General features: G+C 51.3%; 3 protein-coding genes across 4 annotated transcripts in view; 2 read left to right on the top strand and 1 right to left on the bottom strand.

The window, feature by feature from the left end:
* Nucleotides 1-6329, bottom strand: part of LOC138165018 (protein O-linked-mannose beta-1,2-N-acetylglucosaminyltransferase 1) — a 19058-nt gene extending 12729 nt beyond the window's left edge. For both annotated transcript variants that reach the window (XM_069093077.1, XM_069093078.1), the window contains exons 1-10: nucleotides 6181-6329; nucleotides 5911-6094; nucleotides 5152-5266; nucleotides 4917-5035; nucleotides 2664-2729; nucleotides 2464-2577; nucleotides 2197-2314; nucleotides 1872-1970; nucleotides 1411-1538; nucleotides 478-548 (exon numbers count right to left, since the gene is read on the bottom strand). In XM_069093077.1, coding sequence (XP_068949178.1) covers nucleotides 478-548; nucleotides 1411-1538; nucleotides 1872-1970; nucleotides 2197-2314; nucleotides 2464-2577; nucleotides 2664-2729; nucleotides 4917-5035; nucleotides 5152-5266; nucleotides 5911-6030 — 950 coding nt within the window. In that variant the 5' untranslated portion in view covers nucleotides 6031-6094; nucleotides 6181-6329. The remainder of the gene's footprint in view (nucleotides 1-477; nucleotides 549-1410; nucleotides 1539-1871; nucleotides 1971-2196; nucleotides 2315-2463; nucleotides 2578-2663; nucleotides 2730-4916; nucleotides 5036-5151; nucleotides 5267-5910; nucleotides 6095-6180) is intronic.
* Nucleotides 1-26420, top strand: part of LOC138165037 (cytochrome b-c1 complex subunit 6, mitochondrial-like) — a 289794-nt gene that overhangs the window by 218545 nt on the left and 44829 nt on the right. The window lies entirely within an intron of this gene.
* Nucleotides 10109-18318, top strand: LOC138165017 (leucine rich adaptor protein 1-like). Its single transcript, XM_069093076.1, has 2 exons — nucleotides 10109-10662; nucleotides 15901-18318. Exons 1-2 carry the CDS (start codon nucleotides 10459-10461, stop codon nucleotides 16426-16428), a joined length of 732 nt encoding a protein of 243 aa, XP_068949177.1. The 5' UTR covers nucleotides 10109-10458; the 3' UTR covers nucleotides 16429-18318.

Below are 26420 nucleotides of genomic sequence, written 5' to 3'. Positions count from 1 at the left end.
TCCCTTCCTATGCTCACCTGTACAGGTAGGTGGGCCCATCTCCCTTCCTAGGCTCACCTGTACAGGTAGGTAGGCCCATCTCCCTTCCTAGCCTCATCTGTACAGGCAGGTGGGCCTCATCTCCCTTCCTAGGCTCATCTTTACAGGTAGGTTGGCTTCATTTCCCTTCCTAGGCTCACCTGTACAGGTAAGTGGGCCTTATCCCCCTTCCCTAGGCTTAGCCTATATAGATAGATGGGCCCCATCTCCCTTCCCTAGGCTTAGCCTTATACAGGTAGATGGGCCTCATCTCCCTTCTCTAGGCTTAGCCTATACAGGTAAGATAGACCATTCCCATACTTTGAGCTCAGTTATATAGGTAGATAGGCCCATTTCCCTTCCCAGGATTCACCTATATAGGTAAGGAGGGCCATCCCATCACCCTGGGCTTACCTGTATGGGTTAGGGGGTGGTCCCATCTCCCTACCCAGGGCTTACCTGTACAGGTAGTTAGGCCGGTTCCCTGCAATGACTGCCACAGGCACATTGGCAACCTTGTTGTTGGGAAGCTGGGAGATTGGGGGGAAAGGAAGAATAGAATTCAGCTCCCAATGAGGCCTCTCCTTCCCAAGGGAAAAGGTCTCAGGAAGTCTTATATGAACTTTTGATGTGACCTGGGTCCCAGGGTGAACTTTTCTCATTTCAGAGGTTAGGGAAAATACTGTTATTTAGTTAATACTGTGCCAAAGACAAGAGTGTGGTGTGATAGCTATAGTTTAGGATTGTGGCCAAGAGACCTGATTTCAAACCCTGCCTCTGGCCCAGCTATGTGACCCTGGGCAAGCCACTTTGCCCTTACAGGTCTGTCTCCCTGTTTCTGTAAGATGCGCATAATCATAATACCCATGGTTCTCCTGTCTCTGGGTGTCTTGTGAATCTCAAATTCCCTTTTCTTAGGCTCCCTTTCTGGAACCAATTCCCTGATTCTCTTCTACCCGTGGTCACCACAAAGTGATAGTTAGCAAACACTGAAGAGATGACAGGCCAGGTGTCCCACTGGGAGTGTCCAGGAGTGTGGAGAAATCCAGGAGAACCTCCCAGTGAAGTAGGCCCCTGGCAGGCTTATAGGAGGGCCTGGATTGGGCAGGCATAGATGGGGTGAGATCTTTGTTGTTGGAGGGGAGGTCCACAGCAGAGAGGGCCACACCCACACTCCAAAATCCATAGTACTGTGTCCAGGGCACTTGTTTTCTTCTGTTTGGCCTTAGTGGTCCTGGTTTGTTCCTCTGGTCCAACCCCTATCCCAAGCTAAGCCCATCCCCCCACCTCCTCCCTGAACAGCAAGACTTTGGCTCAGCCTTAGCTCCCAGGTCTTGCCCCAAGGCTCAGCCCAGCCCCCATATCCTGCCCCTGAGCTCTCTGCTCACTCACCGGGTCAGGGTTGAACTCAATGGGGGTGGGGTCCCCACAGCTGCACACACTCCCATAACCCTCCACTTTGCTGCAGAAGCGTTTTCGACGACGATTCAGTTCAGTGTCTGCCCAGTGACACTCTGCCTCTGGGGGCATGGAAGGGATTTGGCCTGGGCCCTTCCCCCCACCTCCTCTTCCCATCACGCAGGTCAGACAGCACTAACTCTCTCGCCCTAAACATCCTTGGGTCTTGTTCCAGCCCCCCCAAGGCCCCCCCCAGGCTCAGCCTAAGTATCCCATAAGTCCTGGGCTCAGGTGATGCTCCTGGCTCTCGGACTCTCAACGGTCCTCTAGGCAAGGCCATACCCCATCATCCTGACCCCATTCATACCCATCCATACCCCACCATTGCACTTCCCAGGCCCCAGCTTCCAACACCCCAACTCAGTCCCAGTCCGGCTGGCCCCCTTAGGTCTCACCTTCAGCGGAGCTCAGCAGGACGTCTGTCTTTAACAAGATGGGCTCCCCCCATGAAGACAAAGTAGGTGATTTGGAGTGCTTTTCACCAAGCACAGCACCTGGTGGGGATAAGGAACGTGGGAAGGGGTTAAGAGGAGAAAGGGGCCCAGCTCTTGGGTCCAGGCATCCCAGACCCTGCTTCCCGGCTGGTCACCCTGCCCCCAGCCTCCTGCCCTATTCCAGGTAATCCCAATGCCTCTCTTCAGCCTTATGTGCCCGCAGCCCTCAGCCTAGGCTGCAGCCAGTCCTTTGGGGGACAGGGAGGAGTAGGTGCTGCTGCCTTACCTCCTTTCCGGCTGACGAAGGCCCAGGTGTCCCGCCAGCCCAGCACTGGCCCCGCCTGGCTGCCTAGGCTCCGAAGGAGGGCCTTGGCTGTATCCTTGAGGTGGAATGAGCCCTCATCCTAGGGGTCAGATTGGGTCAGGCAGGAATCCCCTAAGCCTCAGAGTCAGCCCATTCCACACCCTGGCTCCTTCCCTGTTTCCAGCCCAGCAGAGGCCCAGGACCACCAGGAGGCCAGGTCAGGACCGAGAGCAGGGCAATCACACTGACCTTGACAGTGCAGATGATCACCCGGCCAGGGGCCACCATGTTGAGGAAGAGAACCATGGCCTCATCTTCATGGGGGGAGTACGTATCAAACACCCGCTTTGCCATCACGTGGCCCTGAGGGATTAAGGGACGAGAGAGCCAAGTGAGGTTCCAGCACCCAGCTCCAGGGCCCTCATCCCCCAGTGGGTCCCAGGTCTCACCGTGGCCTGGTTGAGAACAATGACATGGATGCCTCGTCCCTGCTCCCGAGCCTCATCTTCCAGGACCTGAATGGGAGAGGGAGGAGAGCCAGTGAGAAGAAACACGAAGACAGTGGGCTGGGGCTGAAGGACCTCTGAGCTCACCCAGCCTGCCTCCCTCATTTTCCAAATGGAAACTGAGGCCAAGAGGGCTGAAGCAAGTTGCCCAGGGTACCACAGCCATCAGGGAGCCTAAGTGTTAGGAACTGAATCCGGCTCTCCTGCCTCCAGTTCTGTGCCCTTTACTACTTCACCCCCTTGCCCAGCACCACTGACCTCTGAGGACAACGTGCAGATTGGCCTTCTTATGATGGGGGTGAGGGAGGAGGGAAGTGAGATAGCTTCCCCAAAGTCCCTCTGCAAACATGCCAGGGTGCTAGGCAAATGCTGACTAGTATTAGAGGCACTGCTACTACTACTGCTCTTGCTGCTGTTACTACTACTATCCTAATTATAAGGGCTGGGTGACCCTGGGCAAGCTTCAGGTCCATTTCCTCACTGGGCTGCCTGAAGCTGAAGCTGGGATCCCAAGCCAGCACCATGTCCTGCCTCCTTCCACAATGAAGGGGACCAGGCTGTTCCTGGTGCCGGTGACATGACAGGGGAGGAAGAAGATAGGGCTGAGCATCCCAGAATCTGAGTAGGTGAGGCTGTTGGGAGCTCACTATCTGCTCCCACCTTGGCATGTTAAGGGTATATTACTGCCCTGTAAAGTAAGAAACAGCAAACACGATGGAGGCAGAGAGGCAGAGAAGACTTATCTGGACGCATGAGGCTGTCTAATCACAACTGAGCTCAGCCCCAACTGTGACAAGGCACCTGCCTCCCCTCTTCCCTCTCCTGCAGAGGTGGGGGACTATGGGTGAGGAGCACTACACATAACAGCAGACATCCAAAGCTTGGTTAGCTCTGCCAAACTGTGGTTCCCCATCTTTTCCCCCTTGAGAGTTCTCAACCTCAGAGACAGGTGCAGCCATGGCAAGGGAGAAGGCAATCAGTCACTCAGTTTGGTAGATTCTATCCAGGAAGCAGCCTTCCCACCTGTCCCCCTCCTCCAGTCTCCCAGCCCCCTGCCCCTTACCTATACTATTGCCTCCTAACTGGCATGCCTGCTTCTGCTCTCTCCCCTTAGTGTCTGACACACAACAGGCACTCAATCATGTTTATTGACCCAGCTGACTCTTCAATCCAACCTCTTCTGGGCTGCCAGAATAAGCTTCCTACTGGAATTCCCCTGACCACCTCACTCCCCTGCTCAAGAAGCTTCAGGGGCTCTCTACTACCTGTAGAATGAGCCTGACTCCTGACCCTGAAATCCTTCCAGCTCCCAACCACCTCTGAAAACATCTCCCATCACTCCCCCCAGACACACTAGAGGTTTCAGCCAGAGGGACCTCTTGGCTGCTCCCTGGACATGACATTCCACTCCCATTCCAGGGTCTTTGCCAGGCTGCTTTCTATCCCTGGAACACACTTCCTTTTCTTTTCTGTCTCCCAGAGTCCTTGGCTCCAGCCATAGCATCACCTCCCAGGTGAATGGACTTGTTCTTTTTGCAGAGGAAGAAATGGAGGCTCCCAGAGGGGAAGGGCCTTTCCTGGAGTTACAATCAGCTCAGAATGCAGGCCTCCTGACTCCCAGGCTCCCCTGGCTGTCTATGGCCCCCTCCTAGCAGAGGAAGCTGGGCTAGGCCTTCTCCCTGTTGGCCCCCCAAAACCCTCCAACAGGGTTGCAGGAATGACTTCCTGGTCCTTCATTCCTTGGGGTTACCACCGGTCCCCACCCACCCAGTACTCTGGGAAGATCTCCCAGATTCTGGTAGCCCTGGGGCTCTGCCAAGTGGACAGAACACCTCTGAGGTCCCTCCTCCTTCTCCTGCTGCTATAATGTCACTTTACTGACCCAGAATCTGGGTCCCCTCAGTCAGACTGGGGCAAGTGGACAGAACACCTCTGAGGTCCCTCCTCCTTCTCCTGCTGCTATAATGTCACTTTACTGACCCAGAATCTGGGTCTCCTCAGTCAGACTGGGGACTCCCCCAGGAACCTGCCTTCTTGGGCTCCCCCAGCCTCAGAGTCTAATCCTAGGTCTGTCTATTTCACTAGGTCAACTCCCTCCCAGGCAGCCAGGGGACCTTCTGGGGAAGGCAGCTGAAGGGTACACTGGCTCCAATCTAGGACCTGGAGGGGGCGTGGAACAAGACACACTGAACTCACCGTAGTGCCATCCACAGCTACATATACTTTGCTCCGGCTGGAGTAGACCTCAACATCCAGCACCCTGTGGGGGCCAGCAGCGCCCCGCCTTGGGGGTTCTTGGTGCTGCAGGGTCTCTTCTAGGGGATAAGGGGAAAGGTCAGGATCATCCCCTCCTCTCCTGCCCCACACACTGAGGTCTTGGCTCCCCCTCTCCTATGGCCTCCCCATTCCCCCAGGCCATCCCCCCTCAAACCATAGTCATGCTCTGACTCCAGGTCCTCGCCATCCTCGCTGACCCCCCGACGTGTGTCCAGGATCAGTTTGATGTTGACTAGGACCGTCACCAGCAGAAACAGAACAGCCCCTGTCTGCAAGAGAAGGGGACAGCTGGAGCAAAGGGCCATGCAAGAGGGAAGGCCCCCTGCGTCCTGGGGTAGTGACAGCCTGAGCAAACTCACCTTCTCCAAAGTCCGGTGGGGATGGGGGGAGGGTTAGGTTTGAATAGCGGAGTCCAGGACCCAGAGTCTTAAGTGCTACCACCAGCCCCTGCCCACCCAGCACTCTAGGAAGGTCTCCCTGATTCTGGTCGCCCCCCAGGGCTCTCTGCCTGTGCAGAGTTCTGAGGCCCCTCCTCCCCTCCTGCAGCTGCTACAATGTTGCTTTACTGGTTTTTATGGAGAACCTGGGTCCCCTCAGGCAGACTGGGGACTCCCCCAGGCCCCAGCCCCAGCCTGGGAGCCCTAGGATGGCAGGGTCCTCATCTGCTCCTCCTGTGCCCCCACCCAAGGCAGGGGCCTGGGGCTGTTCTTACTCCCAGCTACCCCGAAGCCCAAGAAGGCCCAGAGCCGGGCCCATATAGGACAGGGGCAGGCCGGCAAAGATGGGGACCAAAAGCCCCGGGGGGATGTGAGGACACACGAGATGAGGGGGGCAGGACTGAGTCTGGAGAAGGCTACCAGGGCGAGGGGGCGACAAAAAGGGGTCGGGGCCCCCGGCCGGGCTGCAGCCCCACCTGGCAGAGGCGCCGCACGAGGCGCTGGTTCGTCAGCCGGTACTTCCAGGTCAGGTACCAGCCCCGCTTCTTCCTAGCCCCGAAGGGCTTCCCCGAGGGGCCGGGCTTCCACTCGTCCATGCCCGGAGCGGCCAGGGGCCCTGCTCCTCACTGGGGCCTCCCGGGAGCCCCCGTCATTGCACACCTGGCGACATGGGAGAGGGGAGCCGTGAGGGGCCGGGCGCCCCCCGCCCCCGCGATCGCCCCCCACCCCCCGCCTCGCGCACTCACGGCCGTCACGGGGAGCCGCGGCGCCCGCCCAGCGCAGCCCGGGCAGGCTCAGGGTCGGCAGCAGCGGCAGCGGCGGCAGCGGCGGCAGGAGCAGCAGCGGGTGGGCCCGGAGCGAGCCACCTCCTCCATGCTGCCTCCCGACCCCTCCCCGCCCCGCCCCGTCCCGTCCCGGCCCGTAGCTTCCGGTCTCCGCTGGGTCAGAGGCCGGAGAAGGGCGGGGCTTAAAGGGCCTCGGAGCTGGAGGGGCGGGAGAAGAGGAGGGGGATGGGGAGGAGCCTCGAGGAGCCGTCAGGACCCCGGCCCCGCCCCTGAGAGCCCTGCCCCGAGCGGAGCGGGGGGAGGGAGGGGGAAAGGGGGGAGGCGGGGACCTGGAACAACCAGACTTACAGACAAGGAAACTGAGGCTCCGGGGTGGGAGGAAGGGGTGGGGGGAGAGAAGTTCCGAGGCGTCATCGTCATCGAGGCGTCTGGGGGGCTCTAACCCCGGCGCCCTGAACTGGACTTCTTAAAACTCGGGAGGACTGTGCACTGCTAGCATTGGTTTCCATGGTAATCACGGGCCCCTTACTGTCCGCATTTAAACGCCTGATTCGGAGCCGGGGTCCCCCATTCTTCCGCAGGTGCCCTGCGCCCTTGGGCTCCGTGACACCCCAAAGGGTTAGAACCGTCCAGCCCACTCCACCTTTTACAAATTCAGAGACAGGGATTCCTGGGAAAGCCAGGGGCTTGCCGGCTCGGGAAAGTGACTCCCTCCAGGTCACACTCCATTGGAGACGGGAACGTACTGGAAGTCCACGGTCGGGAAAAGACTAGGCCAAAGCCCCACAAAAGAGCCCGGGGTGGATGGAGCGGGTTTTCAAAGCGAGCCTTAGGGGCTCCCAACTGGAACAGCAAGGCAGCTGGGGCAGCGAAAGCGGGGTGCTAGCCTCGGACTCAGAGAAGCCCTGATTCGAATCTTACCCAGGGTCACTTCCAAACCGGTCGGACAAGTCCCAGTTCCTCTCCGAGCCTCGCTTCTACCTTCTATAAAATGGAAGTAATACCAAGGATACTTCACCATCTCACTGGGGAGTAATTCGACTTAAGGGAGTGTAGATGCCATGCCCTTCAAACTCTGGAGATGCCACTTATAAGGGGGCTAAGGTAGGAAGGTGCAAAATCAGGATCCCACTTACTGCTCACTCCCATGGATTTCATATGCAGAAGATTTTCATTTTCCCACGTGGGAATTTGTTTTGCTCTTCTGTGTTTATCACAAGGAAGGATTCTCTCTCTCTCTCTCTCTCTCTCTCTCTCCTTGAAAAGGAGGGGCTTAAGCAATAGTGATGTTAAAAAAAAAAAAAAGGAAAGCATGGGGGCCGTGCATTGAAGCAGGTTAAAACACAGAAAAGCCCAGGAAAAGGTCCAGAACGCATTGCAGACAAGGAAGACAGCATCAGTAGCGTCCTATCCTATCATAGAAATTTCTTATGCTTGTTTTAAAAAAGCCATCAATTTGTTGTAGAGATTCATTGTTCCATATACAATCTTCTTTGCCTACAAAATGTTCATTTTAATTGGTATTTGTTGTCAAGCACAGAATATCAAATATACATATATATTTAAATCCATGGTTACACAATTTCAATACGCAGACATCATTTTATAAAATTCTCAAACTCAGAATTAGTTTAACCTCGGTGCCCTCCCAAGGGCTGGTTTTTATTCAGTAAGTTTGGCTTCTCACCAGAAGGTGAGGGGGTGATTTCCAGTTGGCTCCAAGTACCCATGGGTTCTGGAAGCTGGTGGGGAGGACCTCAGGGAGAGAAGACTTACTGGATTTTCCTTACTTCTTTTTTTTTTAAATTGTCTTCGGGTTTTCAGCACTTTGTAAACACTAAGATGGGCAGTAACCTGTGAGAGTTTTACAAAATGATGTCTGTTCACAGATAGATTGGAAAGGAGATTGGAGAACATTGCCAGGGAAAACAAATGGGAGGCTCAGGTAACTGAGGCAGCATAAAGCAGTGGGTAGGGTTCATAAATCTGCAGTCAGAAATACCTGGGTTCAAATCCCATCTCAGACACTAGCTGTGTGACCTTAGAGGAGTCACTTTACCTCTTATTTCCTTATCCATAAAATAGGAATACTAATAATATATGTACACCTAGCATAGGGTAATTGTGAGGCCTCACCAAGATAATAAAATATGTAAGTGCTTTGTAAATGTTACTGCTATTCGTCCAGGCAAAAGGTGATGAGGACCTGAACTCTCCTAGGTTCACTGGGCTTGAGGAAGAAGACTGTGTCTGGAGAGATGTGGTAGAAATGCTCTGACCCTTTCTCTCACTATGTACTTACAACAGCCTCAAGAAGGCTTATTCTTATTTAAAAGATAGCCCCGAGAACTAAAGTGACTTAGCCCAGGTCACACACACACACACACACACACACATACAGCAGTCTATGGCATATACAACACTAGATTCCAGATTTCCTGACTTTCAGCCCATTACCCTCCCTGGGTACACTACCACCCTCTCCCTACCACCCCCAGCTAGGCTGTGTCAGGTGCTGGTAATTTTCTCATTATTTTTAGCTCCCCATGGCCTTGGGGGGAAAGGCTTGGGTCCCAGTCCAGTTAATATCCCTAAGGTCTAACAGAGGATACAGGAATCCAAGGAGTATATATTAATATTGTGGAGGATGAAGAGGAGGAGGAAGAAGGAAGAGGATGCCACATTCACCACTCCCTCCTCCACCCCCTCTAGGCTGTTGCTTAGCTACTCCCTTTCCTAGGGCCAATTAATTTTTAGGGAGAGAAAACAGGGCCAGGAGGGGGTGGGGAATGGGGGTTGGGGGCAGGGAGATTAGTGCTCTGGGTTCTTTACATCCAGAGGCCCCTTGGAATCAAGTTAAGTCTCCCAAGGGCTCTAGCCTTGCTCATAGAAGGAGGGGGGAGGGGGAGTTTCCAGGCTAAAAGGCAGACTGGGGAATCTTAGATTTTTCCTAGTTTAGACTCAGATTCAAAAAACATTGGAATTCTTAGCAGTTTTGAATATGCAGCAGAGGACTCAGTCTATGAGGATGCTAGAACCCTAGGCTTGGAATGAGAGGCTTGTGGAATCGTCCACTTAGATTTTTGGACCCTTGGGATATAGAACAGAGAACATGAGATCTGGGAAGGAATCTTAGAACATGAAACAGAGAATGTTAGAGCTGAAAGAAACATAAAAAGGTAGGACTGAGAACACAAGACAGATCTAGGAGGGCCCTTAGAAAACAGTGTCAGAACTGGTGACTTAAAATAGAGAAGAGCAGACCTGGAACAGAGAACAGAGGTCAGAGCTGGAGGGAGCTTAGACAAACCTTAGAGGTTCTCCAGTGCATGCCCAGCCTGTTACCAAGAGTAGATCTTTATACCAGCACAGATTTGTCTTTCCTTTTCTATTTTTCCCTCCAACTGTCTATCTCCTTGGAGCCTCATCTTGACAACCCAGTGAGCTGGAGGTACCCCAATAATTATTGTTAGCTTCACTGAGGCAGCTAGGTGATGAAAGTGGTTAGAGCCCTGGGCCTGAAGTCGGGAAGACCTGAGTTCAAATTTGGCCTCAGACTTAGCTATGTGACCCTGGACAGGTCTCGTAACCTCTGTTTGCCTCAGTTTCCCCAACTGTAAAATGGGGATGATAATGTCACCTGGGTTGTTGTGAGGACAATGAGAAGGGACTTGTCCAGGGTCCCGCTGCCTCCTGTCCAAGACAGAATTCCCACCCGGGTCTCCCGACTCCAAGATCAGCACCCTATCCATACTTCCAACCATCATTTACAGATGAGGAAGCTGAGATCTGGAGACGGAAGCGTCAGTGGCTAGGAGACCAGAACCCGGGTCTGCTGTCTTCCTAGCGCGGGAAAAAGGCATACGACGTCTAAAGTAACTGCGTCGGGGGCTGAGCTCTGCTCTGATATTTACGGCGCAGCCAGCCGGGTCCGCCCCCGCCCCCGCACCTAGCCTGTGCTGGCGGTTCCAAGCTGGATCTGCGGGATTCGGCTGCTCCCAGCGGGAAGGAGAGAGGGAGTCTGGAGTCAAAGTCGTCCCTAGCCGCAGGCTCAGGCCCCGCCCCTCAGCTCCGGACCCCGCTGGGCTCAGAGATCTGAAGCTGCACTCTGCTTCGGGGAAGAGCCAGGAGGAGAGTGGGAACGAGACGTCCGGGGGGCCCCGCCCCGTAGGGGCAGGGGGGCAGGGGGACAGGGGAAGCGAAGCGTCGCGGGCTCCTCATGCCCCCGCATGCTCCCGCATGGAGGGGACCCCGGAGTGCTCGGCGCCCGACCTGCGGGACGTGGAGGGCAAGGTGGGCCGGAAGACTCCCGAGGGGCTGCTCCGCAGCTTGCGGGGCGAGGCAGAGCCGGTATCCGCGCTGCTGCAGTCTCCCCAAGGGACGTCAGAAGCCGGCCACGGCCTGGGTCTGGGCGACAAGGTCACGGCGCTAAGGCTCGAGCTGGTGAGTGAGTCCCTCCCTCTGTCTCCCCCTGTCCCCCACCGGATTTTAAACCTAGTCTCTGTCCCCAGGTGGTCTCTCCGAATGGAAGGGTTAAAGCTCCTGCTTGATACTTCACCCCCCCCCAACCCCCCATCACCCACAGGGTTAAAGCCTGGCTAGGTGCGAGCTGAACCCGGAGATAGTGGTTTGGGGGGCTTTAAGGCTCTGCCTGGTTCAGTCTCCACCCCCCGGTCAGGGGAAAGGACGTTCTGGGGCTTTTTCCATGGCTTATTTTGTTTTGTTTTGTTTTGTTTTCCCCCATCTGGTTCCAGAATAAAAGGTCAGGTTTGTTTTCTTTTTCTGTGAGGATTTTGGGGCCTGCCTCACACCCCAGACACCCGCTGACTTGACTTGGGCTGTAATGCCAACAGTCAGCGGGCTATAGGACCCTGGACAAGACCCTTCCCTCAGTGGGACCCGGTCTCTTCTGTGCAAAGAAGGGATTGAAAAAAGAAGGGCTTCCAGACGCCTTCTGTCCCATCTCTTATTGGTCACCCCCATACCCTTCACCAAAGACAGGGCTCTAGGGAAACCACTTCGGAGGTGGTGACGAATCTCCCCAGCCCTCCTCTTTCCCAGACCCTGGTGACCTCCTATTCACTGGTGCCCCTGCACTAAAGTGAGGAGGGGGTGTAGCAAAAGCAGCCAGGCTCTGAGGAGCCATCTGCCCCCCCTCACCGTGGGTGTGTGTTTGTGTCGGGCAGAAGGTGCCCCAAGCCGCCACATCCCCACTCGTGTCTTTGCAGGACACCGGCTCTATTAGAGGCCAGTGGTCCCTAAGTTAGCTGCAGAACCCTCTCCCCTCATCGTCAGGATCTTAGGGCTCAGAGAAACAGAGGCAAATGGAGTGCTGTGGAGAGGACCCTGAATTGGATGTCAGTGGAGGGTACTCAGCTGCTCTGTGACTTTGGGCAAATCCTTCAATTCAATTCTATGAATCTCAGTTTTCCACTCTGTAAGTTGGGGGGTGGGCAGGGAGAATTGTGTTTCGGCAAAAGAAAACCTTATTTTGATGATTGCTTATATTGCCTCCTAGTGGCCTCAGGGTGAGCCTGGAGTCTCTTCTGAGGGAGCTCAGCTGAGCACGCTGGGAGAAGGGAGAGTTCTCAGGCTGGCCCTGAGCCACTCAGCACCAATCAATAGACTGTAGGTCTGCTGTCCAAGGCCAAGTGCACAGAAGACTGGCCTTTAACATCACAGGGCTTTCCACTAGAGAAGTGAATTGTTTTCATCTAAAACTCAATAGGCTGCCTGTGATGGAATGGCCAGCCTCCAATCTATGATGACGTCATGGGGTTAAGAATAGTTACAGCCATTTCTACAGAAAAGTTTACAAAGCACTTCCCCACTCCACCTCTCAGAGAGCCAGTTGTTACCCCACTTTACAAATGGGGAAACTGAGGCCCAGTGGTAGAAGGAACTTGTCTGAGGTCACAGAGCTAGTGTGAGACCTAGAAATACTTGTCCCGGGCTCTTTCCCCTTCAGTGTTAACACTTTCTAACTTCTCCCTCTGTCAGCTGAAATAGAGAGTTGGGGGAAGGGATATTTCTACAACTTTTGAATTTTCATCCCCATTGAAAAGCCTGCTTAATTGTGTTGGGAAGTGCAATGGGGAGTTGTGCTGCTCTAGTTTCTCCTAAAACCCCCAATCTGACTTTTTCCAGGGCCCCAGCTGGTTTTGAGACCTAGGCATCCTGGTGTCCAGCCTCATCTAATTGTCTTCTCCTTTCCCCTGGGGTGGGAGAATGGCTAGGGCTTTCAATTTCTCATTGATCTGTGATTTTGTAAACTGTAGAGTGGATGGGAGAGGACCCACATTCCAATACCCAGTCTCTGCCTGACTGGCTGTGAGTACCCACAACTCCCTTTTCTCCAGGTCTCAGTTTCCTTCTCTGTCTAAGGAGCCTAGATGGTCTGACATTCTGTCAGGTCCCTTCCAGCTTGGATACTCTATGACTTTGGGCACTGGCCCTTTAAAGCTCCCTATTACCTCCCCAAAATCTGTGTGGGAAGGGAGGAGGGCTCTGGTCTTCAAGCCTCCATCTGCCAACCCAGCTGTCCCACTCAAGATGGGCTGGCACAGGGTCCTTCTCATGCCAAAGCCCCAGGCTTTTTCTCCCTTCCTGATCAGATCTGGACCTAGAGTATGAATGTGGCCAAAGAAGTCGCCCCTTGGTGGGCTGGGGTGGGGGTGGGGCATTTCTCTCCCTTCCCCCTCCAAGAGTCCTCCCACTCCAGCTGCTGTTGCCTTGATAACCAGAGTCCCTGGGTCTATTCTAGCCCAGGCTGTCAGTGTGATGTCCTAGCTCTGTCCCTTTCAAGCTGAGTGACCTTGAGCAAGCCCTTTTCCTCCTCAGTCCCAGTTTCCTCCTCTGTAAAATGACAGATGAGGAAGTGATTCCCAAGGCTGCTTTGAGCTCAGACATTCTGTGCTTCCACATTCTCTGAGGATCCCCAGATGCCTCCAGTAAGTGTTTGGGGGTGGGGGTTGGGGAAAGGACTAGGAGCCCAGAAGTGTGGAGTCCTTGATTTTCCCTAGGGCCTAGACAGTGACGTCACTCTCCACCCTCCTTTCCCCATAGCCATACATATTCATACCTCTTCTCTGGCTCTTGTTTCTGCTTCCTTAGAACTGAGGGGCTGTTGCCAGGTTCTTAGAAATCTGAGGGGGGTGGGGGAAGGAAATCTGTAGGGGCTGTGTTCTCTCTCAGGCAACTAGGTGGTGCAGTGGATAGAGCACCAGCTGTGGAGTCAGAAAGACTCATCTTTGTGAGTTCAAATCTGGCCTCAGACAATTCCAGCTGTGTGACCCTGGGCAAGTCACTAAAATAACCCTGTTGGCCTCAGTTTCCTCATCTGTAAAATGAGCTGGAGAAGGAAATGGCAAACCACTTCGGTATCTTTGCCAAGAAAACCCTGAATGTGGTCACACACAACTGAAGCACAACAACAAAGTGTTCTCTCTTTCATTCTCACCCTGCCTGGCCTCTCTGGATGGCTCCCCATTTGGGGCAGAACCTTTGCTTGGTGTAAGGTCTCCATGGGGACTCAGGACCAGAGCCCCCATATTCTCCTCCCGGGGCTTGTAGTTCATTCTGACTCTGAGCCAGAACCCCTTCTTTTCTCGCCTTGTCTATGCTTGGCAGCCTCTGGTGAGGGGGAGCAACCCATTCCCCTTTGGGTCTGTGAGGAAGTTCCTTCTGGCTACCTAAAAGCTGGCTCTCAGTACTGTCTCCATTGTTCCACGTTTGACCACCTCCAGGTGGCCCTGGCTGTCCTCATGAGCCTAGCATTCCCACCCATGCACAGGGAGGGCCACTGGAGAAATGGAGGCCCCTCATTCAGCCCCTACCACAGCCCTGCCATCCCAAGTCACGCCCAGGGCTCTTGGGGCACCACCAAGGTGCCTTCACAGTGTCTTCTCTCCCTGTGTCTGTGAGGGGAGCACAGTTTGCCTCAGCCCCCTCAGGCATTCCCCCCACATACCCCTGACGTGTAGCATGTTAAGTCCCAATTTCAGGTATCCACTCTGGCCTTGGGGGCTCTAGGGGAGTGGATATACCACATTGCCCCCTCCCATCTAGCCTACCTTGTGCATCACTATTCTGTTAGGGATGATGGGCTCTTCTGGGACCTCCTTAAAGCTTCTAACCCACAGTCCTTCACTCTCCAACTCACCCCTGAAGATACCCGGTCTTTGGCAGTACCTTCCACAGATGTCTAATCATCCTAGTGTCCTGCCCCTGCTGAAGCCTGAGGACTCCTCCTCTGCCACTGACCTTGGCAGACCTTCTTGTTTTTGGAAGTCTAGCCCCGGGGTAGGACTGCAGCCTCAAGGCCACATGTGGCCCTCTAGGTCCTCAAGTGTAGCCCTTTGACTGAATCCCAACTTCACAGAACAAATCCCTCAATAATAGATTATTATGTGAAACCTGGACTCAGTCAAATGTTCACACCAAGGATCTAGAAGGCCATGTGTGGCCTCGAGGCCATAGGTTCCCCACCCCTGGTCTAGTCAATCTTCTTCTTATCCTCTCCCCATTCTTGGTGCCCCCTGCTGACCTCTTGGTCCTTGCCTCAGCTTTCTTGATGATTTGACAACCTGGCTCGTGGCCAGTCTTCCTGTCTAACCCCATCCTCACTGCCTTCTTCAGGGACATCTTATCCAAGCTGATGAACCTCACCTTCAGCTACCTCCTCCTGTTTCCCCTAGTCACCAGTGCTCCTCATCCCATCTCAGCCCTTGCCTGGTCACCAAGGATGTACCAAGGTCCAACCTGGAGAGCCAAGATCCCCCTCTGAGAACACAGGCTCTTGGCCTTTGTCTCTCACACGTCCCAGTCCTCCCAGTGCTGTCATTGTTCCTTCTGATGCCCAGGCCCATCTCTGTCTTCCTCCCTCTGCCTTCCCCTGCCCCCACATTCCCCCTTAACCCAATGGAGGGACAATAAAGTTTCCCTAGATTTCCTGGACCTATTAACCAGCACAGTGACCTGATCCAGAATCATGGGTGATATGGGGCATCTGAAGGGTCTGCCAAGAGCAGGATAGGACATTTCATCATCTATCCTCTAGAACCAGCATTAGCCATTTGTGTGATATTGTTAGGAGAGCTGTCTTCAAATATGTGAAGGGTTGTCCTATGAAACAGGGAGCGGCTTGGCCCTCCTTGGCCCCAGGCACCATGGGGGAAGTCCCAAATAAGCCAATTGAGGCTGGATGGCAGGAAGAACTTCCTAACCCTGAGAACTGTCCCAAAGTGACTCCCTCTGGAGGTGGTTTTTGGTGGTGAGCTCCCCTTCCGTGGGGGTCTCTAAGCAGAGGCTGGCTGACTGCTTGTAAGGGATGATATCTAGATTGGGTTTGATGCCACACAGGTGCTTTCCATCTCTGAGCTGCTGTGATTCTGTGATTTAGACTCAGGGAATGTTAGGCCATGAAGGGAACTTACAGACCAATCTACTCCACTCTTTTGAAGATGAACAAACTGAGTCAGGGGGTGTGTGTATGGGGTGGGGGTAGTGGCTTGCCCAAAGGTCACATAGCTTGCATGTTAACTCAGACCTCCAAAAAAAAAGACTTGTGATTCTGACTCCTGCCCTGCCCCATGGGGTGGCCTTCCCAACTTAGAAACTGGCCTTGTCCTCCTTTCCTGGACTCAGCCTGCAGCCCCTTCCTCTCTCTTCCTCACTCCCCAGGCTTACCTTCGAGCCATCGACGTGAAGATCTTGCAGCAACTTGTCACAGTGAACGAGGGCATTGAGGCCGTGCGTTGGTTGCTAGAAGAGCGGGGAGCCCTGGCTAGCCGATGTAGCAGCCTCACCAGCAGCCAGTACAGCCTGACAGGGGGCAGCCCAGGAGCCTGTTCCCACCGAGGCAGCTGGGAGAGCCTGCCGGACCCCACCCCAACCACCACCACAGCTGCAGCTGTGGATCGGCTGGACAGCGTCTCTATCGGCAGCTACCTGGACACACTGGCCTCTGGGGCTGAGCCCGATGATGAGGGGCTCTCCGAGGCTGGCAGCCGACATCCTCCACCTGGCATGACCTGGACAAAGGCTCCTCCCTCAGAAGAGAGGTCCTGGACAGAGGCCGATACAGCGTTGGGGGCCAGGTCTGGGCGGAAGCCTCCTGGAGAGGAGGTCCCTGAGGATGCCAGGTCTGGCCTCAGCTATGGGGCCCACTGGTACTGGGGACAGTGTCAGGATGACGTGACGTTCTTGTAGCAGCCCAGGCCTCTCGTCTCCCCTGGTCTGACCCTTCCTTTCGTTCTCTGAACTGAGGAGACAGTATGGTTTCAACGGTCCCTTCTGGCTTTAAATTTAAATTTAAGATCTCAAGGCCTGTGGGAAGAGATTGGAAACTAGACCCCAAGATGTTCCTCAGGCCAGCCTCCCTCTCCCCCAGCTCTTTCCTCACTAGAGGTACTGTCTCCTATGTCCATTCCCCCTGCTTCAGGAAGTCAGTCAGATGGCATCATTGACCTAGTGAAGGCCCTGCCTGATTTAGGGGAGGCTGGTGGGATAGGTGCCAGAAATGTGTTAGTGTTCCCCTGCCTTCCAAGCTAGACTCCCCCAGCTATTAGGTGGGGGTGGGAGGAGCCAGTGTGGAAGCTCCTCCCCATTCTCTACAAAGTCACAAAGTCACCTAGTTTGCTGAGTGGTGACTCACCCCTTCCCTGCATCAGGGATAGCATCTCTGTCTATGGAGGAGGTAGGAGGCCACCTCCCAAACCCACTACCTGGGGACTGTATCTTCCCATTGACTGTAGGATTGGAACGCCAGATCGGGTCAACATCACTTCCTGGTGGCCAAACTTCTCCTTGTCCCTTCATGGAGCTACAGGCCCTACTTCCCATGGGCTCCCTCTTCTTAGGAGTAATACCCCAAGACTTTCTGCCAGGGGGAGCCTCATTTCCTATTGTTCTCAACCTCACCAGCAGTTGGGGAGGAACCTTGTGCTGGTGTTCTCTTCCTGCCCACAGTGGGGAGGAGATGCAGGATTCAGGCCTGACCTGATCGTCTTCTTCTCCTGCCACCCACCCATCCACACCATTCATATGCCAGTTCATGACCCTTGGTCTCTCTGTCCAGTCTCAGTGCCATGGAGTTTGAGCCTCAGTGTGGGGGGAGGGAGGGTTAGGTTATCTGAGGAGAGGCGGGGAGGGAGAAAGGCTCACAATACTCCATCTCAATAAAGTCCATTGTTGCCTGAGCCTGTTCTGCCCACATGGCACCAGCTGCCCACTGCCCAGTCTGTCTGTCTTCTGTGCACCTCCAACTCCATCTCCCTCTGTCTCAGCTGTCAAAGTGAAGATTCTTTGTCTACTTTCTCAAAACTGAGGCTGATGGGGTGTCTTGATCTCTGTGATTCTGCTCCATTTGACACGTCTCTCTGTTTTTTATTCTCTGACTTGTGTATGTCTCTGTCTCTGATTTGTGTGTCCATCTGTCTCTGTCTTTCTGATGGGTGAGGGATTCTGAGTCCCCTCCTAAGGATGGTCGGGTGCCTGAGAGGGCACCACAGACTGGAGAAAAACCTCTGTCCATAAATTTCCCATGGGGACCTGCCAGAAGGTAGACTAAGGCAAGGAGAAGGAGCTGAAGTCACAGTGCCCAAGGGCCTAGGTCCTTGTTTGATTTCGGGCTAATTCTGAGTGGAGCTGAGTTTGGTGCCTATGAGTAAGGTTGGCACTGTGGAAGGTGGAAAGTGGCCCAGACAAATCAACCTGTCTGTATGACAGGCCAGGAAGAGAATAATGGGGACTTCTCTGGCCAAAGGGCCTAAGCTCAGCTCCCATAAAGCCTGACTTCAACACCCAGTCCCAACAGGGCCCAGACAAGAGCCTCAGCTCATAGGAGAGATGTCCAGCCACCAGAGGCAGCTGGTGGCCCAGTGGATAGAACACTGATCATGGAGTCAGGAAGCCCTGAGTTCAAATCCAGCCTCAGATTACTGACTAGATGTGTGACCCTGGGTAAGTCACTTTACTCTGGGTGCTTCTGTTTCCTCAACTGTAAAATGGGGATAATAAATATACCCACCTCCCGGGGCTGTCGGGAGGATCCAATGGATAATCTCTATTAAAAGCGCTTAGCACAGTGCCTAGCACAGAGTAGGTGCTATAAATGCTTATTCCCTTTCCCCTCTCTTGCCTATCCTGCTATAGTTGTCAGGGGAGTTTCCCTTCTACCTGGGTTTCAACTCCACCCCCTCCCGGCATGGCAGAGTCTGGCCACCAGGGGGCAGGCACCATTCGCTATCCTTTCTGAGCAATAGGTTGGGGAGGGGTCAGAAGCTGGGAGACAGCTTGTGATATCATGGGGGCTCCCCGCTCCTGACTTAATCCTCTCCTACCTCCATTCTCCCGTTGTCTGTCTCCCCACACCTCTCAAACTGCTCCCCCAGTTGAGTCCAGCCTCAAGAGTGACATGAGGTCAGCGAGGAGGGTGAGGGGACAGGAGATGAGACCTTATGAGAAGAGAGGACCAGGGGCATTCAGTCATCCTGGAGAAGAGAAGACCTGGGTGGGGGGAGGGAGAGCAACTGGATTTGGGTCTTCAACCATCTGAAGGACTGCTGTGTCCTTGGCCCCAGAGAGTAGAACTGGGACCAGAGCCCAGGTGGGGAAGTTAGAGGGAAGGACAAGCAAGGAAAAACTGGCCCATTAGTTCTGGTTTTCCAGTGGGGTGGAATGGGCTTCCTCTAGAGGTGGTGAGTTTTCAGGGCCTGAGTTCAAGTGCAGCCTCAGAAATATTAACTGTGACTCTGGGCAAGTCACACACTGATGGCCTCCAAAAAAAAGTGAGCTTCCCTGTAGGGCAGAGGTTTTTCACCTTCATGTTGTACCTGTGGCCCCTTGGGCAATCTGGTGAAGCATCTTGAGCCCTTCTCAGAAGAAAATTTTTTAAATGCAAAAAGTGAATTATGCAGGATTACCAAGGAAACTAATTAGAGTGAAATACAGTTATCCAAAATATTACAAGTTGAAAGTTCTTGGAGGCAAGGCTCTGAGCCTCTGTTCTATCTAGGTCTCCAAGGAGGAGCAGAATGCTCACTGGCAGGAATGTCATAGAGAGGAATCTTGTTCAGGTCCAGGGTGGGCTCCATGCCTTCCTAGGTCTATGAGTCCATAGGTCATTGCCCCCAGGTCTCTAAGGAATGCCACGTATTGAAAAGGGAGCATATACAGCTCTCCTTAGGATGGTTGGGTGAGAGCATGTCTGGACAGCTCTTTAAGAAAAAAAAAAGCTGTATGAACAGCTGAGGTGGAGGGCTGACTGGGATGGTCATCTCCCCCATTGCTTGCAGCAGTCAGCTCCAATGAAGGAGACTCAAGGCCCTTTTCTAGCCTGGCTGCCCTCTTATGGACATACCAGTGTTCTCCCTAAACCCTGGTGTCCAGGAGTGCAGCCAGCACTCTAGTTGTAGTCTGAGCATACAGGGCAGAACACAGAAGAACTAGAATTGGGGGGATCTCTTGTCTGAGAGGGGAAGGAGGGGTTCTTCTACCTAAATCAGACTGCCTACTCTCATAGAAGGGACAATTCCTGCTCTGATCACACACATACACACACACACACACACACACACACACATCCTCTGTCTTTTCTGGTACTTTCCATCCATGTGCTCCAATTTTTCCTCCTATCTAGTGTCCCTAAGTCTGGTGGTAGTGCCTAGGAGCTCTCTTGGGTGCAGCTGGAATAGGAGAACTTCTGGAGTCCAAGCAGCAGAAAGGGGGAGCCCTGAGTCTGGGAGACAGCAGAGAGAAAAGGGCCCTGGATCTGTGGGATTTCAGTGCACCCCTGGAAGCCTGGGGTAGAGTCTGGCTCCTTGGTTCATAGCTCTAGGCACTGTCCACTGTCCTGTCCCTACCTCCACCCTAGGGTTGATTACCCTCACATGGGCCCCCTGACTCAGGGTTCCCCCTGTGGGCTCCAGGGAAGGGGGCCAGTCACCAGAGTCTCAAGCCCCTAACATGAGACTGGTTAAGATGAGGGTTTCAGGAGGTAATGATGAGGAGGATCTAGTGTGGGTGAGGGACAGAGGGAAGGAGGAAAAGAAGTGAGATCTTAGGATCCTAGGTCAAGAATCAGAAGGAACCTGAGTCCAGCTCATCCAGCCCCTTCATTTTATGAGTAAACTAAGGCCCACTAACTGGAAGTGACTTGCCCAAGGTCATCCAGGCAGTGAGAGGTAAGAATGAAGGGTGTAACAGGTGAGGGACTCTCACCCTGAGCCAGCAGGAAGCCAAGAGTGTATGCTGAGGGTAACAGGGACTGGCCAAAGAACCCGGTCCTTTTGAGTATGTGCAGAGTACTTAGCTGTCCCTGCTAGGGAGAAGGGCCCAGCTAGGTTGGGTAGTACTAAGTCCAGTCTGTACCTGAGCAGGAATCCTCTAGACTCGGCTGAAAAGCCTCCATTGAGGGGATTCCATCACCACCCATGGAACAACTTGTCAGCATTGTCTTCCCCCTCATTGCTCTTGGTTCTGCCCTCTAGGACCAAGCAGAAAAAACCTAATCCTTTATCCCCTTCTGATATGGCTGGCATTCCTCACCATTGTCCCTCTGCTCCAGCTAAACCAGTGGCATCAAAGTCAAGTAGAAACAGAGCCTGTTGAACCATACAGAAGGAGATTAACATTACGTTCTTTTGTATTTTTAATTATTTTGTTAAATATTATCCAATTACAGTTTAATCTAGTTCTGGCCCACTTGGGAGTGTTGTTTAATCATTCCCTAACTCATTTTTTTTTCTTTTTTCAGTCATACATTTCTGTGATGAGGTCCTTTTCACTCTCTCTCTAGCATAATACCATATTTGGGATGTATTTCAGCCCATTCACACCCACTCTATTCCTCTCTGTTGTCTCTGAGTGATTCTCAATTTCAGTGCTTTGGAGACCTTAGTATTTCATGAACAAATGAATGAATGAAGCATTTGTTAAGTGCTTACTATGGACAAAACATTGTGCTAATAGCTGAGGATATAAGGGGAGAAGTAAGCTGGGCCCTGCTCTCAGGACACAGGTAGGTAAGGGAGCTCTTATTCTTTTGCAGCAACAACACATAGGGAAGGTTTCAGCTGTGAGTGAGATGGAAAGGCCCCATGGTCCATACGGTAGATGGTCCTGCTGCCTCTTTAGTGTCCCAATTCCCCTGATAAAAATCATATAAGTTTCCATTGTAGAACCATTTGACAGGGCCCGGGGCATTGAGGATAGGAACTTTCTTGTCTGGGTCTGCAGAAGCCAATGTGTACAAGGTCGCATCTTCTCTGGATAGTAGCTGAGGGCATGGAGCTGGGAGCAGTGATCCTTCCAAGGCTCTTGGCTTGTCGCTGTCAGGGCCTGAGAGAGATGCTGATCACAGTGGCAGTGGGGTTTGACCTGCCTGTCTCTCCCTCAGGGAGCTTTGCTGCTTCTGCCTTTGTCTCTTGACATTGCACAGATATCTAGCACTCATTGTCATCAGAGAAACATAGACACAATGCCTCTCAAGCCAGGCTCTAAGATCACATTAGCATTTTTTTTGGCTGCCATTGTTACTTTTTGAGCCTACAATCCATGAAAATCACCAGATTATTTTTTCAAATGAATAATCATCCAGCTATGATTCCCTCATCATCTATTTGTGAATTTTTATTTTTTGAGCTTTGAATATAGGACTTTTTGTTTGTACCCCTGGGGTAGCCACCTACCCATAAGGTGGGCCTCTCAGAGAAGATGATCCCAGTTCAAAGTACCCTTGCTGTCCATATTTGCTAAGAACCATAGATAGTTCTTGAGCTCCCGCTGATTCACTTACTCCTCATTTCTCACCTAGTTTGGGCCATCTAGGACTTCTCCATAATGCCCTAATATTGTAGGGGTAATCTCATCACCCTGCCAAGATCCCATCAGTCTTGGGACTCCACCTCATCCCTACCCACTTCCCGTCTGATTGAAGGTAGAACTAGGAATTCCAGGACTTCCTTTAAGGAGGAAGCTCAACTCAGATCTCCCCTCCTTTCCCATCTGGCTGCACTCCTTTGGGACTTCTCTGCCTTCTCTAACCCACCTCCCTTATTGGTACCTCTCCTCCCTTTTCCACTTTGTTTTATGTGTTGTCTTCCCCTATTAGACTATAAGCTCCTTGAGGGCAGGGACTGTCTTAGCACAGTGCCTACCTAGCACATAGTAGGTGCTTTAAATATTTCTTGACTATTGACTGCTTGCACTTTTTCTAGGCATCCATAGAACATGTAACATGTGAAGGGGGTGAGAAATAGATTCAGCAACTGATTGGTTGTATGGGGTGAAGGAGAGTGAGGCAATAATGCTAAGGGTCTGCCCCTGGGACATGGTGGGGCTCTTAACAAAAATGAGGACCTTCAGTAGACAGGTGAGTTTCAGGGCTGTGGAGAAAGAGTGAGTTCTGTTTTGAAAATAGTAAGTTGAGTCTGAGATCTCTCCAGGTTATCCAGTTGTTATTTTGTACTCAAAGAGGACCTTGACATCAGGGAGGTGATGCCAAGACATTCAAATGAGTTGGATTTAAGTGAGGCAGAGCTGTTCAAAGTCACCAGCCTCACTTTCTCCATCTGGGTCCAGTGGCACAGTATAGATCAGGACAACTAGAGATGACTTTGGATGCAGTAGTTGACTTTGACCTTTTTAATCTAAGGTCTTTAACATGTCTTTAACTGGCTATCCAGTATGAAATGTTCAATAGGCTGTTGGTGATGCAGGACTGGAGCTCAAGAGAGAGACTGAAACTAGGTTTGTTTAGGGGTAGAGGGTTAGACTTGGAGGCAGGAAGACTTGAGTTCAAATCCTGCCCCAGACACTTCCTAGCTGTGTGACTCTGGGTAAGTCACTTCACCTCTGAATGTCTCGGTTTTCTCACTTCTAAAAATGAGACATTCTTCATAAGACTTTCTTCAAAGGAGACACCTACTTCACAGAATTCACAGATGGTCTACGTAAGATGAAATATTAGTATACTTTGCAAGCTTTAAAGTACTGTATACATTCCAGCTATTAATCATACATAGGCAGCTAAGTGGCAAAGCAGATAGAGTGCTAGACTGGGAATCAGGAAGATTCATCTTCCTGAGTTCAAATTCAGCCTCAGACACATTAGCTGTGTTACCCTGGGCAAGTCACTTAACCCTACTTGTCTCAGCTTTCTGTAAAATGAGCTAGAGAAGGAAATGTCAAACTGCTCCAGAATCTTTGTTAAGAAAACCCCAAATGAGGGCGGCTAGGTGGCGCAGTGAGTAAAGCCCTGGCCCCAGAGTCAGGAGGTCCTGAGTTTGGTTCTGGCCTCAGACACTTAACACCCACACAAAAAAACTAGCTGTGTAACCTTGGGCAAGTTACTTAATCCCAATTGCCCTCCAAAAGGCAAAAAGAAAATCCCAAATGAGATCATGAAAACTTGGACACAACTAAATGATGAACAACAACATCATACATATATTTATGTATCTACATAGAGTTGATAATTAAACCCAGGTAAGCAGTTGTGATTACTAAGAGAAAGAAAATATGCAAAAAGAATAGGGCCCATGACAGAGCCATGATGTACACCCAGAGAGATAGAACATTACAGGAGAGATGACCCAAGAAAAGAGAGAATGAGTAGTCAGACTACAGGTAGGAGGAGAGGCAAGAGTAAGGCCATGGAGATTTAGAGGAGAGTAGCTAGGAGAAGAGACTAGTAAAGAGTGACAAATACAGCAGAGAGGAAAATAAGGCTGAAGACCAGGAAGAAAACCCCCCCCATAGGATTTAATAATTAAGGCTTTTTGGTCCCCAACACAGAGATGCCAAAGGATAGGAACAAACAGGTCTCAAAAGACAAAACTGCAAACTATCAACAACCATATATATGAAAGATTGCTCAAATCACTATAACCAGAGAAATGAAAATCAAAACAACCCTGAGGTTTTACTTCACATTTTAAAATTGTGGAAAGATGACAAAAGATGATAATGGTCAACATTGGAAATATTGTGAAAAGACCAGCACACTAATGCATTGTTGGTGGAGCTACAACTTGGTCCAAACATTCTGCAAAGCAAATTGAAATGATGCAAAGAAAGTAACTAAAATGTCCAGACATTCTGACCTACAGATTCCACCGCTAGGCATATAGGTCAAGGAGGTCATTAACAAGAAGGGTTCCATAGTCACTAAAATATTTATTGTAACACTTTTTGTACTAGGAAAAAACTGGAAACAAAGAAGATGCCCATCTATTGGCAAACGACTAAAGAAACTGTGGCAAATGAATGTAATGCAATATTATTGTTCTGTAAGAAATAGAATAGAGAAGCAGGCAAAGACTTACATGAACTGATACAACGTGAAACAAGCAGCATCTGGGGTTACAGTATACGCAATGACCGCAACGGTGTAAATTTACGAACAGCTACAAAACAAATGGAAATGAATGTTGTGAAAGTATAAAGAACAAGATTGAAGAAGAGGTTCAACTTTGAGAAGTTTGAATTTCCACCTAATACTCTGAAGAGACTGGGGTCTATGGGTATGGAACATTGCATATATAGATCATATATTGTCAGATTATTTTTCCCAGTGTTAATCAGTTTGGCCTGGTTCTGAAAGGGGGTACACTGAGGTTTCCTAGTATTAAAGTTTCACTCTATTTCTTCCTATGACTTGCTTAGCTTTTCCTTTAACATTTGGGTGCTATTCCATTCATATTCCACATGATAAGTATTGAAGTAACACTGTCTACTTTATAATGTCTTTCAACAAAATGGAGTTTCTCTGATTGTCTCTTTTAATTAAGGTTACTTTTTTTTTTTTCTATTTCTTTGTTTGAGATCGTGATTGCTTCCCCTGCTTTTCTGAGTTCAGATGAAGAATAATATGTTTGCTTTAGTCCTTTATTTTAATTCTGTGTAAATATTTGTCTCAAGTCAATTTCTTGTAAAACATTGTTAGATGGTGCTTTCTAATCCATTCTATTTTTTTCTTGTTGTTTTTTTTTGGACAGGTTCATCCCATTCACATTCACAGTCATGATTTCAATTGAATATTTCCCTCCATTCGATTCTCTTAAACTCCTGTTGAATTTTCTTCTTTTCTTCTTTTCAGTCTTATAAAAAATTATTATAAGGAATATCTCTCTGGGAAGGGGGAGGGATACAGAGGGAAATTTAGGCTGTTTGAAAATAAAACATATAAACACAAATCTATTTTTAAAGAAAGATATCATTGGTTTCTTTGGATAAGATCTTTGATTTATTTCAATCTCTAATCTCTTGATGACAATATGTAAGTTAAAGTCAGAATAATGGATACAAAGCTGGAAGGACGACTTTATTTTACATCTGGGGAAATTTTGACTCTTAACATATGAGTAAACCGAGGCACAGGGTGATTAATTACTTAAGGTTGTAAGGTAGCAAGTGAACGAACAGATATTCAAAACCAGGTGCTCTAACCAAACCAGCAGTCTTGGCACTGCACGTTGCTGGACTGAGCACCTGTGATGTCCAACAGAATAAAAAGGGCAGGGCTCGGGGGTGGTGAAAGAGTCAACACTAACCAGCACTCTGGTATTCTCAGTCTAAGACCCCTGGTAGTCCCCAAAGGCTTACGACTTCCAAGAGTGGCACATAGAGTGGAAGCGCAGGCTCAGATAGAGTCCCTCAGGTAAGCAGATTGACTGCAACCTCCCTCCTTTGCTTCTGGGAGATATTGCGTGATGCTCCTTTGCCATAAGTGTAAAAATGGTGGGGCGGCCAGGTGGCGCAGTGAATAGATCACCGGCCCTGGAGTCTGGAGAACCTGCGTTCAGATCCGCCCTCAGACACTTAACACAAAAATATAGCTGTGTGACCTTGGGCAAGTCACTTAACCCCAATAGAAACCAAATAGTCCAATCTCCTCATTTTACAGAGGAGGAAACTGAGACCCAGGGAGGTGAAAAGTGATTCGTCCAAAGTCACACAAATAGGACGTGTTAGAGAAGGAAGGGAACCCAAGCTGCTTTCCAGGTAGCCCTTACTCTCACGTGTTATCCTAATTACATCCTAATATCCTAATATCACGTGTCTTCCTAGTCTCCCATAATTGCCTGGCAGGGGGACAGGACAGAAGGAAATGGAAAGGAAAGAAGTCTCTGTTTTCTGTCCCGTCTGTGGTGCGAACTGGCGGCAGCGAACGTTCACAAGCTCAGAGCGGGCAGCAGGCG

Source organism: Petaurus breviceps, unplaced genomic scaffold (genome assembly GCF_028583685.1).
Source record: "Petaurus breviceps papuanus isolate PSGF00001 unplaced genomic scaffold, PetGlider_PUasm1.0 207, whole genome shotgun sequence".
Classification (NCBI taxonomy): Eukaryota; Metazoa; Chordata; class Mammalia; order Diprotodontia; family Petauridae; genus Petaurus; species Petaurus breviceps.
The sequence above is the reverse complement of the archived record's forward strand: the minus strand, read 5'-3'. Positions and strand labels throughout refer to the sequence as shown.

What these genes read in the sequence shown, in the direction of transcription:
- LOC138165017 (XM_069093076.1), top strand. Translation starts at nt 10,459, where the DNA reads ATGGAGGGGACCCCGGAGTGCTCGGCGCCCGACCTGCGGGACGTGGAG. An exon ending in CGGCGCTAAGGCTCGAGCTG is followed by an intron (nt 10,663 to 15,900) that starts GTGAGTGAGTCC and finishes CTCACTCCCCAG; the next exon opens with GCTTACCTTCGAGCCATCGA.